The sequence below is a fragment of the Coloeus monedula genome (genome assembly GCF_965178545.1).
Source record: "Coloeus monedula genome assembly, chromosome: 4".
NCBI lineage: Eukaryota > Metazoa > Chordata > Aves > Passeriformes > Corvidae > Coloeus > Coloeus monedula.
Genome location: NC_138784.1, coordinates 75807293 through 75820700, shown reverse-complemented (window position 1 = coordinate 75820700; position 13408 = coordinate 75807293). Strand labels below are relative to the sequence as shown.

Sequence of the window (13408 nt, the reverse complement as noted above, 5' to 3'; positions counted from 1 at the left end):
CCCCTTCACCCATTACTGGGGTTTACTTGGAGTTCCAGCATCCTGGGAGGGTGGGCAGGCCCTGGAATGGAATTCCCAGAGCAGCTGGGGCTGCCCCTGGATCGCTGGCAGTGGCCAAGGCCAGGCTGGACATTGGGGCTGGAGCAGCCTGGCACAGTGGGAGGTGTCCCTGCCATGGCAGGGCTGGCACTGGAGGGGCTCGGAGGTCCCTTCCCACCCAACCATTCCAGGATTCCCTGACCCTGTTCTGTGACTCCTTGGGGTCCCTATCTGGGGCTGACCCATCCACGCTCCCTCCCCCACGCCCCCCACCCCAGCACCACCTCCAGCCCCGTCTCAGCCGAACGCCAGGAAAGCCCAGTAAATCCCGGGATTTACTTGGAGCCCGGCAGCCTCCATCTGGCAGAAGAGCTGCAAATCCCACAGCAGCCTTGCCCGGGGTGGGACGGGTGCCCCAGGCTGGCACTGCAGCCAGGACACCTCAGCAAGTCCCCAGGTGCTGCCTCGGGGAGCCACAGGTCCCTCCGCACCCCTCCGGTTCCGGGGCAGGACACGCTCTGCTCCCTTCCCTTGCCAGGAATTCTGTCCTGTGCCCATCCATCCTTCCCCACCAGTCTGGGGCTCCCCACGGTGCCAGCTGAGCTGCCAGCTGCTCTGCCCTGCAGCACTCCCAGGAATCCCAGATAATTTGGGGTGCAATCCTTAACAAGGACGTGTCCGATTCCACAGGCCGACAACAGCAGGAGAAGCTGGGACTGCTTTGGGGCAGGTGGGGCCGCCTGGTTTGGGGTTTTTTGTTCGTTTTTATAACTTCACAAGGATATCGACCCTCCTGGAGCTGCATCCAGTGCTCCCACTGGGCACAGATGGGAACTTCACCTCTCAAACTGAAACTGCCTCCTTGCTCAGGACATCCAGCCCCACATCCCTGCGGGCCTCATCCCATCTTCAGCCCCACATCCCTGAGGGCCTCATCCCATCTCCAGCCCCACATCCCATATCCCACCCCATCTTCAGCCCCACATCCCTGAGGGCCTCATCCCATCTCCAGCCCCACATCCCTGAGGGCCCCATCCATTCTCCAGCCCCACATCCCTGAGGGCCCCATCCCATCTCCAGACCCACATCCCATATCCCATCCCATCTCCAACCCCACATCCCTGAGGGTCTCATCCCATCTCCAGCCCCACATCCCATATCCCATCCCATCTCCAGCCCCACATCCCTGAGGGCCCCATCCCATCTCCAGCCCCACATCCCATATCCCATCCCATCTCCAGCCCCACATCCCTGAGGGCCCCATCCATTCTCCAGCCCCACATCCCTGCAGGCCCCATCCCATCTCCAGCCCCACATCCCATCTCCCATCCATTCTCCAGCCCCACATCCCTGCAGGCCCCATCCCATCTCCAGCCCCACATCCCATATCCCACCCCATCTCCAGCCCCACATCCCTGAGGGCCTCATCCCATCTCCAGCCCCACATCCCATATCCCATCCCATCTCCAGCCCCACATCCCTGCGGGCCCCATCCCGTCTCCAGCCCCACATCCCATCTCCCATCCCATCTCCAACCCCACATCCCTGAGGGCCCCATCCATTCTCCAGCCCCACATCCCTGCAGGCCCCATCCCATCTCCAGCCCCACATCCCATCTCCCATCCATTCTCCAGCCCCACATCCCTGCAGGCCCCATCCCATCTCCAGCCCCACATCCCATATCCCACCCCATCTCCAGCCCCACATCCCTGAGGGCCTCATCCCATCTCCAGCCCCACATCCCATATCCCATCCCATCTCCAGCCCCACATCCCTGCGGGCCTCATCCCATCTCCAGCCCCACATCCCTGCGGGCCCCACCCCATCTCCAGCCCCACATCCCATATCCCACCCCATCTCCAGCCCCACATCCCATCTCCCATGTCCAGCCCCACATCCCTGCGGGCCCCACCCTGTCTCCCCACGGAGACGACACCTCCCCAGCCTTTCCCTCGCCCCCACAGCCTCTCCAGCCTCTCCCTCCTCGGATGTTCCCTCCTCCCACTCCCTGCGCGCTCTCGAACGCTTTGCACGAGGCGCGAAGGGAAATCTCCCCTTTTATGGGGAAAGGCAGCAGATCCCGGCTGGGGGAGCTGCCCCCAGCCCCGCTCCTCCCCCCACTCCCCGCCGCCCTTCCCGGGATGGGTTCCACAGCTCCCAGCTGCTCCCTCCGCTTCCCACCGCGCTTCCTACGGCCCCTGAGCCGAGAACAGATTTCTCCCAGGATGACTCAGAGGATCGCAGCCCTGTGCCTGTCTCATGACTCCACCGGGCAGGCTCCAGGCTGGATTTCTGGAGCAGCGGCAGCGCGGTGCTGCCGATTCATCCCCGCGTGCCGCCCGGCTGGGATGACGGATCACATTCCTTCTGCCTGGCCTGCTGCCACCTGCATCCCTCACAGCCAGGAGAAACGGCGGACACACACTCATGGATGCTCAGGAAGGGCCTTCAGGAAAAAGGAGCCGCTTTCTCTTGGGAAAAAACTTCACTGAAAAGGCCAAGGTCGCAATCATGGAATCCTGGAGTGGGTTGGGTGGGAAGGGACCTCCGAGCCCCTCCAGTGCCAGCCCTGCCATGGCAGGGACACCTCCCACTGTGCCAGGCTGCTCCAGCCCCAATGTCCAGCCTGGCCTTGGCCACTGCCAGCGATCCAGGGGATGAAGGAAGGAGCTCCAGCAGCTCATGGAGCTGCTCCTTGAAACCAGACCCGGATGCCAAGCATGGCAAACCTCGTGTTCTGCACCAGCACTAAACAGAAGTACAAAATCCCAACATCCTCGATAGAATTCCCAAGAGATCCAACACTTGTAAAAAGTCCTCGTATAAAAGCAGAGTTGCCAGGAAAACCTTGGGTCAGTGGGAGAATCCAGAAGAAAATCCACATTCCCACCCCCTGCATTAATGATGGTGAGGTGACTCCACTGCCAGGACTTGGGAGGAAAAGGAAAACAGGGATGCCACAGACAGGTGGGAACAGTGTGGATGCAGATCGTGTGGGACAGCAGCAAAGCAGCCTCCAAACGTGGCCCAAACCCACCCAAACGGAGGGAAAGAAAACGCGAAGTGAAAACACAGACCTGAGTCAGGAGAGCCGAGAGGAACTCGGAGAGGGAGGAAGGAGAAGTTCAAGGGAGGCAGAAATCCCCCCAGGAGAGCCCCACTCTGCTGGAGGAGCCGGGCCAGGAGAGGCCGGGAATGGCTCCGGGACACCCAGGACTGTCTGCAGTGCCACTGTGCCCCCTGCTCTGCTGGCACGCCACCGGGACAGCGCTGCGCTCACCTGGAGAGGGGCTTGGGACGGGGGAACTGCCAGGTGCGATTAGAGGGGATATCGGGAAGAAATTCTTGGCTGTGAGGGTGCTGAGGCACTGCCACACTGAAATTCCTGCTGATGCCCACCCTGCCCCTCCCCTGGCCCAGCCTGAGGCCGTTCCCTCTCCTCCTGTCCCTGCTCCCTGCGAGCAGAGCCCGATCCCGCCTGGCCCTCCTGACAGGGAGTTGTAGGAAACCACCTTCCTCAGCTTTCCAAACACCTCTGCAGGAATTCCCAGCCCTGGGAATACCGGACACACCCCCAGGCGGAGCTGACAGCCCGCTCCTGCAGACAATTCCTGCGGGAATCAGCCGGGGGCTCTCGCTGCTCCCGTGCGGAATCAGGGCGGCACCGTCCATCCCTGGCACTGTCTGACCTCCTTCCTGCCCGGGGCTGCTGAGCTCACCTTGATCCCATCCCGGAGCTTATCCCTGTCCTTCCCAATCACCTGCCTGTCCAGAGGGAGCCCAGCTGCCGCTCCCTGGGCTCATCCCGCGTGGAGCCACCAGAGTTGTGCTCATCCCTAAAGCCAGCCCGTGGCACGGCCCCGCCGGAGCCGGGCGAGGCTGAAGCCAGCGATTGTGCTCGGCTGGGCCCTGACAGAGGCGCCGGGTGAGGGACAGCTGGGCAGTGTCCCCGAGCCCTGCCGAGGGACAGCGAGGCCCGAGCAGCGTCACCTGCCCGCGGCTCCAGCTCCTTGCCTGCCCCTGGAGAGCTCACTGCCAGCTGCCCCCGCCGAAGGGCATCAAAGCTGGCACGTGAAGGTGAGGATGAGCATGGGCATCCTGACGGGAATTTGCTGCGGGGCTGCCCAGGTCTCGTGAACAGGAGCACGGCTGGGACTGCAGGTACCTCACAAACACCAAATACCAGGGCAAGGTCCTAAAACCAGGGCAGAGACTTTTCCCACATAAAACAGCGACGTTATGGCAGCTTTGGAGCAGAGCTGACCTGGAATCAGGGAATTGTTTGGGTTGGAAAAGTATCAGGTCTGACCATTCCCAGCACTGCCAAGGCCACCACTGACCCTGTCCACAAGTGACTCCACCCCTGCCCTGGGCAGCTGGGCCAGGGCTGCACAGCCCTTTCCAGGAGGGAATTCCCCAGCATCCAACCTGAACCATTCCCTCTCTCCTGTCCCTGTTCCCTGGCAGCAGAGCCCGACCCCCCCGGCTGCCCCCTCCTGTCAGGGACTTGTGCAGAGCCACAAGGTCCCCCCGGAGCCTCCTTTGCTCCAGCCTGAGCCCCTTTCCCAGCTCCCTCAGCCGCTCCTGGGGCTCCAGACCCTTCCCAGAGCTCCCTGCCCTGGACAGGAGCACTGGGAGGTTTCAGAGGGACAGTGTGCAGGAGGCCGCTGTCACTGCTCCCCCTGGATGCAGGGCCGAGCCCCTCGGAGCACCCCAGCTGGGATCACTGGGATCAGACGGGCACGGCCCCAGCCCTGCTCTGGGAAGGGTGTGACAGTGACAGTGAGACACAAGTGGCCTTATCTGGGCCATCAGCAGAGCCCCGGCTGGGGCAGGAAGATGCTGCAGAGCTCACGGAGAAGCTGCTTTGCTGCACTTCCTGCAGCTCCCCACAGAAACATCTCGGCTGCTCGCACACCACACTCAGCTCTTCCTCCCCAAAAACTCCCTCCCGCTGCCTCGTCTCGATCAAAGAGCTCACAGACACAAAAATAACGTGCAAGGCTCTCCGGATCCCGGCGAGGAGGCCGCGGGAGCTGCCAAACGTGCGGCTGCTCCCTGCCAGGGGACACGTGGCACTCGGAGACACTCCATGAACAAAAACCTCTGGAACTGGTGCGGGAGGCAGGGAGAGGGAGGGCCCTCACTGCTGCTCCCCACAGGGTCCCGACCCCCATCCACTGCCTGCCCCTGAAACCAGTCCCCAAATCCTCCCACAGAGTCCCACCAGTCCCCAAATCCTCCCACAGGGTCCCCAAATCCTCCCACAGAGTCCCACCAGTCCCCAAATCCTCCCACAGGGTCCCCAAATCCTCCCACAGGGTCCCACCAGTCCCCAAATCCTCCCACAGGGTCCCCAAATCCTCCCACAGGGTCCCACCAGTCCCCAAATCCTCCCACAGGGTCCCCAAATCCTCCCACAGGGTCCCACCAGTCCCCAAATCCTCCCACAGGGTCCCCAAATCCTCCCACAGGGTCCCACCAGTCCCCAAATCCTCCCACAGGGTCCCCAAATCCTCCCACAGGGTCCCACCAGTCCCCAAATCCTCCCACAGGGTCCCCAAACCCCCTCATAGGGTCCCACCAGTCCCCAAACTCCCCCACAGGGTCCCCAAACCCCCTCACAGGGTCCCACCAGTCCCCAAATCCTCTGGGCCTCCCCTGGGACCAGCTGCCACCACGGAAGGGATGAACACGCTCTGGATATGGGAAGGATCATTCCCAGGAGCAGGAATTCCCTGCCCCGAGGCCTGCAGGCTCTCCGAGCTCGGGTTTGCCACAAGAGCAGCATTTAGTGGTCAGGAGCTCCGGAGCCACAGCAGGAACAGAGCGGCCCTGGAGGCATCAGCGCCACGATCCCGGAGAGAGGTGGGAGAAAAGCTCCTCCAGATCCTGTCCAATCCCTGCGGATCATCCCTGATCCCCCCAGGTGTCCCAGGGAACCAAACCAAAGGGGTTTTCGGGGTTAACTCCTCCCCCTGCAGCCCGGGCAGCTCCAGGGCAGCTCCAGTTTGGGGTTTGTTTGTGTTTTTAGCACCCATGAAACCGCAGCTGCTGCGCCAGCCCAGCGCTGGGAACGGGAAAAGGGAACCGGCTGCAAGGAAAGGCTTCGGATTCAGGGAGAAACACGAGCTGGGGTCGGAGAGACCAGAGAGAAAAGTGCTAAATCCTCCTTGCAGCAAATAAAATATCACAAACGGGGCAAGGATCTGGTACAACAGCTGGGTTAGGTCCGTGTCCAGCTCACCTTCAGCCACCTCCCCAAAGCAGGGACGGGTACACTCCAAGGAACACCGGACACCCTCCCTGGCCACTGCAGCAGGGAATTCTGGCAAGGAAATCCAGCTGGACACGGGAATGTCCCCTCCAAAGGGGGAGAAACGACCAGCCCAGAGCTCCATCTCTGATTTCCCTGCTCAGGCGCTGCTCCACGTCCAGCCTGACCCATCCCACACCGATAACAACAACGCTCACTCCGACATGGAAAAGGAGGGGCAGCCAGGATGGTGTCCAGGGCAGGGAGCTCTGGGAAGGGTCTGGAGCCCCAGGAGCGGCTGAGGGAGCTGGAAAGGGGCTCAGGCTGGAGCAAAGGAGGCTCAGGGGGGACCTTGTGGCTCTGCACAAGTCCCTGACAGGAGGGGGCAGCCGGGGGGGTCGGGCTCTGCTCCCAGGGAACAGGGACAGGAGGAGAGGGAACAGCCTCAGGCTGGGCCAGGGCAGGGGCAGGGTGGGCATCAGCAGGAATTTCCCCATGGAAAGGGTGCTCAGGCCTTGGCAGGGGCTGCCCAGGGAGGTTTGGAGTGCCCATGCCTGCAGGGATTTAAAATCCATGTGGATGTGGCACTTGGGAACATGGGCAGTGGTGGCCTTGGCAGCACTGGGAGCAGTTGGACTGCGTGGGCTGGGAGGGCTTTTCCAACCTAAACAACCCCGAGATTCCATAATGAATCTCTCCCCATCCACAAACACACCTCGCTGGAGCTGGAGCAGCTCAGGCCCAGCTCAGGCCCAACCCCGGCCCTCAGCCCTGGCACTGCCCGAGGACAGCTCTGAGCCCTGTCACTGTCACTGTCCGGCCTCTGACCCCGGGGTGGGACCCGCAGCCCACGGAGCTGCTCCTCCCGGGCAGGAGTTCAAAGGGAAGGAGACGAGGATTAATGGAGCAGCTGGGATCAGAGGAGCCACAGCTCCCAGGCCGCTGGATGCAGCTGGAAGCTGTGCGGGCTGGTGGGAGGGGTGACCCCTTCCACAGGCACCCAGTGGCTGCACATGGAATCAGGGAACCCCAGACTGCTCTGGGTGGGATGGGACCTTAAACATCACCCAGTGCCAGCCCTGCCATGGCAGGGACACCTCCCACTGTGCCAGGCTGCTCCAGCACCAATGTCCAGCCTGCCCTTGGCCACTGCCAGGGATCCAGGGGCAGCCCCAGCTGCTCTGGGCACCCTGGGCCAGGGCCTGCCCACCCTCCCAGCCAGCAATTCCCAATTCCCAATCTCCCATCCAGCCCTGCCCTCTGGCACTGGGAAGCCATTCCCTGCCTCCTGGCCCTCCAGGCCTTGGCCCCAGCCCCTCTGCAGCTCTCCTGGAGCCCCTTCAGGCCCTGCAAGGGACTCCAAGCTCTCCCTGGAGCTTCTCCTCTCCAGGTGAGCACCCCCAGCTCTCCCAGCCTGGCTCCAGAGGGGCTCCGTGCCTGGAGCAGCTCCGGGGCCTCTTTGGATTTGCCCCCTGTGCACATCCCCACCTTTCCCGCAGCAGGGCACGTGGCTGGGAGCATCTCTGCACGTGGCAGGGCCATTCCCCACCTCTCTTTCCCCGAGCAAATATTGACCCAGCAAACAGCTCCACCACTGCTGCCAACCCCGGGGGCTTTTCCACGGCCAGGATTTTGCTGGACGTTCCCAGAACCGGCTGAGTCAAACCTGAGTCACTCGGCCACGGCCACGCACGGCAGAGTGACACGGATGGGTCCCACCAGGAGAGCGGGAACCCAACCCAACCACGGGAGGGACAGCAGCGGGATGAGCCCTGCGAGCCCTGCCCTGGCCTGTGGATCCACCTCAGCTTCTCCCAGCAGGAACTAACTCCAGCCCCAGGAGTTGCCAGCACCCCGGGAAGGGCAGGAGTGTCCTGAGTCCTGTCTGTGCCCTCACTCCTCACACAACCCACACAAAAACCACCCCAAAACCTGTCCCAAACACCTCACGGAAAGAGGCAGCTCCAAGCACGGAGCGGCTGCCTCCTGTGCCACCCTCCTCCTCCTCCTCCCACGGAGCCACCGAGCCCCAGGCCGGGCTGAGTGAGGAGCTTTCTGTGCAGGGAGGGCACAAACGTGGGGTGATGAGCACAGAAACAGAGAAACCACCGCGACTTCCCGAGGCCTCAGAGCAGCCTCGGCACCCTCTACACCCAACCTGACACCCACGGGACAGCAGCAGGGATCAGGGAATCCTGGAATGGTTGGGTGGGAAGGGACCTCCGAGCCCCTCCAGTGCCAGCCCTGCCATGGCAGGGACACCTCCCATTGTGCCAGGCTGCTCCAGCCCCAATGTCCAGCCTGGCCTTGGCCACTGCCAGCGATCCAGGGGCAGCCCCAGCTGCTCTGGGCACCCTGGGCCAGGGCCTGCCCACCCTCCCAGCCAGCAATTCCCAATTCCCAATCTCCCATCCAGCCCTGCCATCCGGCAGCGTAAAGCCCCTGGGAAATCCCAAATCGATCCCAAGCCGGGTCTTGGCTCCCATCATCCAGGCTGTGCCCATCCAGTGCTCCCTATCCAAAATTTCCAGACTCCTTCAGCCACACAGTTTGGAATTGAACTGTCCTGGACTCTCAGAGCACAGGGGATGCACAGAGAAAACCCCTCAGATCCCAAGGTAGAACCAGGCACAATCCCGGCTCTGGGAAGCTGTCATCTGTCTGCAGTGCTGGGAAGAGCCAGGAGAATTAAAAACATCCATTTCCAGGGAATAACATGAGCAATCAGCACACAGTAAAACAGACACTGGCATGGAAGGATCCGATTCCCACTGCCAGGAGCATTGAGCTCCATGCTTTTCCCTGGAGCCCCTGTCCCACACAGCCCCACGGAGCGGGCCGGGTGTCGGGCACAGCTGGGGGACACGGGGACGCCGTGCCAGGCAGGTGGGGTGTCCCTGCTCTGCATTCCCGGACACAGCCCCTGCGGCTCCACAAACCAGGAAAAGCATCCGGACGCGCGCCTGGATCACAGACACCCCGTGCAGCCGGAGCAGCTCAAGGCTCCGTCCCACAGCCAAACCCACAGCCCCTGAGAGAGTTTTTCTGCCCCTTGCAGAGGAGCAGGACGTGGTCCCAGGCCCTGCACCACAGCCCCAGGGCATGGGGCTGTTCCAGGAAACCCCATAGCCACGGCAGCTCCAGCAGCAGCACCCAGTGACCCCGGCATGGCCTCGCTCCAGCCTGGATCTGCTTTCGGTTTTGTTCCCACAAACTGCACTGAGCCACGGCAACATCTCATGGAGCCAGGCTGCGAGGGAAGGGAAGGCTCCAGGGAGAGCTGAGAGCCCCTTGCAGGGCCTAAAGGGGCTCCAGGAGAGCTGCAGAGGGACTGGGGCCAAGGCCTGGAGGGCCAGGAGGCAGGGAATGGCTTCCCAGTGCCAGAGGGCAGGGCTGGATGGGAGATTGGGAATTGGGAATTGCTGGCTGGGAGGGTGGGCAGGCCCTGGCCCGGGGTGCCCAGAGCAGCTGGGGCTGCCCCTGGATCGCTGGCAGTGGCCAAGGCCAGGCTGGACATTGGGGCTGGAGCAGCCTGGCACAGTGGGAGGTGTCCCTGCCATGGCAGGGCTGGCACTGGAGGGGCTCGGAGGTCCCTTCCCACCCACGCCAGCCTGGGATTGTGTCTCTGGAGATGCTGCAGAGCCACCTCAGCTCCCATCACCCCACCAGACCTTTCCCTTTCACATCCCCAACTGCAAACCCGTTCCTGCCCGACCACAAATCCCACAGGCACGGAACCCATGGCACTCAGCAGCACCCGGGAACACGCCGGGGCTCCGGAGGTGCCGAGGGGCCTGTCCAGCCCTGGTGCAGCTCAGCCCAGCTTTGTTTACAGGTGGGGTTTTTACAGGGGAGGTGCCAGCCTGGCACGGCCCAGCACGGCACAGCCCAGCCTGGCACGGCCCACGGCTCTGCCAGACCAACCCAACCTGTACAGCAATTAGTCACCGGCAGATGAGCGCCGCTGCCCTTCCTCCCACGTTATCTAAGCAGGGAGGGGGGTGGGAAAACAGGGCAGCGAGCCGGGAATGCTGCCAGCCTGATCCCAAAAATCACAGAGCTGGTGTCGGTCCATCTCTGCATCCCTGGGGACAGGCTGGCACATCCTGGGGGCACGGCCAGGAGAACGCGAGGACGCCTCCGGACTGGGATGGGATGGGGTTTGCTTTGGCTGTCACAGAGATGCCACAAGTCCTGGGTGCCTCATCCTGGAGAGGTCACACCTGGCCTGACTGTGCCATCCCAGCAGCCAGGAGGCTTGGGCTGTGACCAGGACCCGTCCCTTCCCATGGCATCCTGGATCCATCCCCTCCCCATGGCATCCTGGACCTGTCCCTTCCCATGGCATCCTGGATCCATCCCCTCCCCACAGAGAGGAGTAAAGCCAAAACAAAATGAATATTTACATCAGAGGAACACGATTCGTTAAGGGTGAGCTCTTCCCTTTCCAGGGTCACAGAATCACGGAGTGATTTGGGTGGGAAGGGACCAGAAAGTTCATCTTGATCCACCCCCTGCCATGGCAGGGACACCTCCCACTGTGCCAGGCTGCTCCCAGCCCCAGTGTCCAGCCTGGCCTTGGGCACTGCCAGGGATCCAGGGGCAGCCCCAGCTGCTCTGGGAATTCTATTCCAGGGCCTGCCCACCCTCCCAGCCAGCAATTCCTGCCCAAGATCCCACCTGAGCCTGTTCTTCCTTTTGCCTGTGCCACCACAGCCAACCACACCACCTCACAGCACCGTCCCTCTCCCCATAACAAATCCCAAATGACCCCAGGCACACGTGGGACGTTTCTGTTCCCTTGGAAACTCAGGCTCTGGGAGTCACAGCAAGGAAATTCAGGCTGAAGGAACCCGAGGAACACCAGGAAGGAATTCCTGGAGAATTCCTGGAAGCAATGCCAGGCCAAAGGAACGCCGGGTCCAAGTAATGCTGGGTCCCTCAGCTCCACCAGTCCCACACCAGTTTGAAGCACCAGTTTGAAGGTGCAGGTAGCAGCTGCAGCATCCTCAGGGAGAAGATGAAGAAGAAGATGCAGGAGGAAGCACTTGGAAGCAGAACAAAGGGGGTACAACCACGCAGCATCGCTCCAGCCCTCCCCTTGCTCCTGAGACAACGTGGAATCTGCTCCCAGACGGAATCCTGGAATCCCCCCCGCCAGCTCCTGCAGCCCTCCCACCCCTGGCATGGTCTGACCCATGGGACAGCAGCTCCTGCTCATCCCAGTGCCACAGGACAACGGGAAATTCCACTGGGGGAAAATGCCTGCAGTAACAACAGTAACAACAATAACAACAATAACAAAAACCCAAACCAACAGCACACGATCAGAAAGCCCTCAGGAAACACCAAGTCGGATGCAGCCTGCTCTGCTCTCCAGCATTCCCCACACACACCTCGTTCCTCCTGCCCTCCACAAGGGACCCCCGGCTGCTCCGGGCTTGGAGAGACGGCGGATGGGGCTGGGATCCTCAGGGAGCACTGCAAACCCTGGCACCGTGGATCTGAACCGAGCTCCTGGCCCCAGCAGCACCCCACAACAACCAAACCCATGGCAGAACAAGGATTCCCCTTCCCCAGCTCCCAGCACAGGCTCGGAATCACCTGAGCCAGCAGCCTGGGAACGCGCCAGGTGGGAAGGGATGCTCGGGGGGAGTTCTGCAACAAAGCCCTGATTTTAGGGCACTTCACCTCCTTTGTGATGCTGCCAAGGCTCATTTTCCCCAAAAGCTGTTGGGGGCAGGAAGCAAAAGGGAATACAATGGAAAGAGACCCTAAATCCCAAATAAGGGACACCCCACGACCAAAACAACCATCACTAGCACCTGACGGCGAGCAGGGATGCGGGAGAGGACGAAGGAATGAGGTGTCCCACAGATCTGGGGGTCAGGAGCACCCGAGAGAGCAAGGAGGGCACAAGGACCTGCCTGAGGGGGCTGTGGATGCCTGGGGGAGCAGGGCTGGGAGCAGGACACCCCATCCCAGGGGCTGTGGGAGCAGGACACCCCATCCCAGGGGCTGTGGGTGCCTGGGGAATGGGGCTGGGGGCACAGCACCCCATCCCAGGGGCTGTGGGTGCCTGGGGAATGGGGCTGGGGGCACAGCACCCCATCCCAGGGGCTGTGGGTGCCCACTGGAAGCAGGATCGGGAGCACCATGTCCCATCGCTGGGGCTGTGGATGCGCAGGGCACCAGGCCTGGGGACATGCCCGGAGGACAGCAGTGCCCCCCCTCCGAGCCCAGCCGATGTTTCCGGAGCGGTGACAGCTCGCGCATGGCGGGGGAGGGGGACAGACTGAAAACACCCAAACCGTGAATCCGCGAAACCGCGCAGGGGCGGCTCCGGCTGCCGGGGCGGCGGGAGCTTCCCCGGGGGCTGCTCAGAGGGGCCTCACGGGGGGCTAAGAGCTGCCCGGCCCGGGACCGGCCACGGCTCCGCAGCCCCGGGATGGGCCCGCAGCCCCGGGACGGCTCCGCACGCCCGGCCCGGGCTCACCCCGCACTCCCGCGACGGCCCCGCAACCTCGTCCCGAGCCCGCACCCTGGTCCAGGACCACCCTATACCCCCGGCCCCGCACCCCCGGCCCGAGCTCACACCGCAACCCCGGCCCGGGCTTACCCCGCACCCCCGGCCCCGCACCCACCCCACACGCCCGGCCCCGCATCCCCGGCCAGGGCGGCCCCGCGCGGGCCCGGCCCCCCCCGCGTCCCTCTGCCGCTCACCGCGCTTGCCGGGGTCGTATCCCACGAGCACGAAGTAGTCTGCCAGGCGGGCCATGGCGGCGGGGGCGGCCCGGGCCGGCCCCGGGAGCCCTGCGAGGCCGCACTCGGCTCCTCAGGGCGCCGCCGCCCGCCCGCGCCCACCGCCCGCCGCCACCGCCATCTTGGCCCCGCGCGCACCGCGCCTGCGCCAGCGCCGGGCGCCGCGGGGGCGGGGCCGCGCCTCCCATTGGCTGCGGGCGGGCGGGGCCCCGCCTCCCATTGGCTGCGGGCGGGAGGGGCGGGGCGGGGCTCGGAGGGGGCGGGGCCGGGGCGCGGGGCTTCCCCGAGGGGGAGGGGAGGGGGACGGGGGTCCGGGGGGGGAATACGGGGACAGCCCGGGGGGACCCGGGG

General features: G+C 63.6%; 1 protein-coding gene across 3 annotated transcripts in view; it reads right to left on the bottom strand.

The window, feature by feature from the left end:
• SBF1 (SET binding factor 1) overlaps nucleotides 1-13177 on the bottom strand; it is a 62243-nt gene extending 49066 nt beyond the window's left edge. For all 3 annotated transcript variants that reach the window (XM_082280161.1, XM_082280162.1, XM_082280163.1), the window contains exon 1: nucleotides 13019-13177. In XM_082280161.1, coding sequence (XP_082136287.1) covers nucleotides 13019-13073 — 55 coding nt within the window. In that variant the 5' untranslated portion in view covers nucleotides 13074-13177. The remainder of the gene's footprint in view (nucleotides 1-13018) is intronic.
• Between the last annotated feature and the right edge of the window lie 231 nt (nucleotides 13178-13408).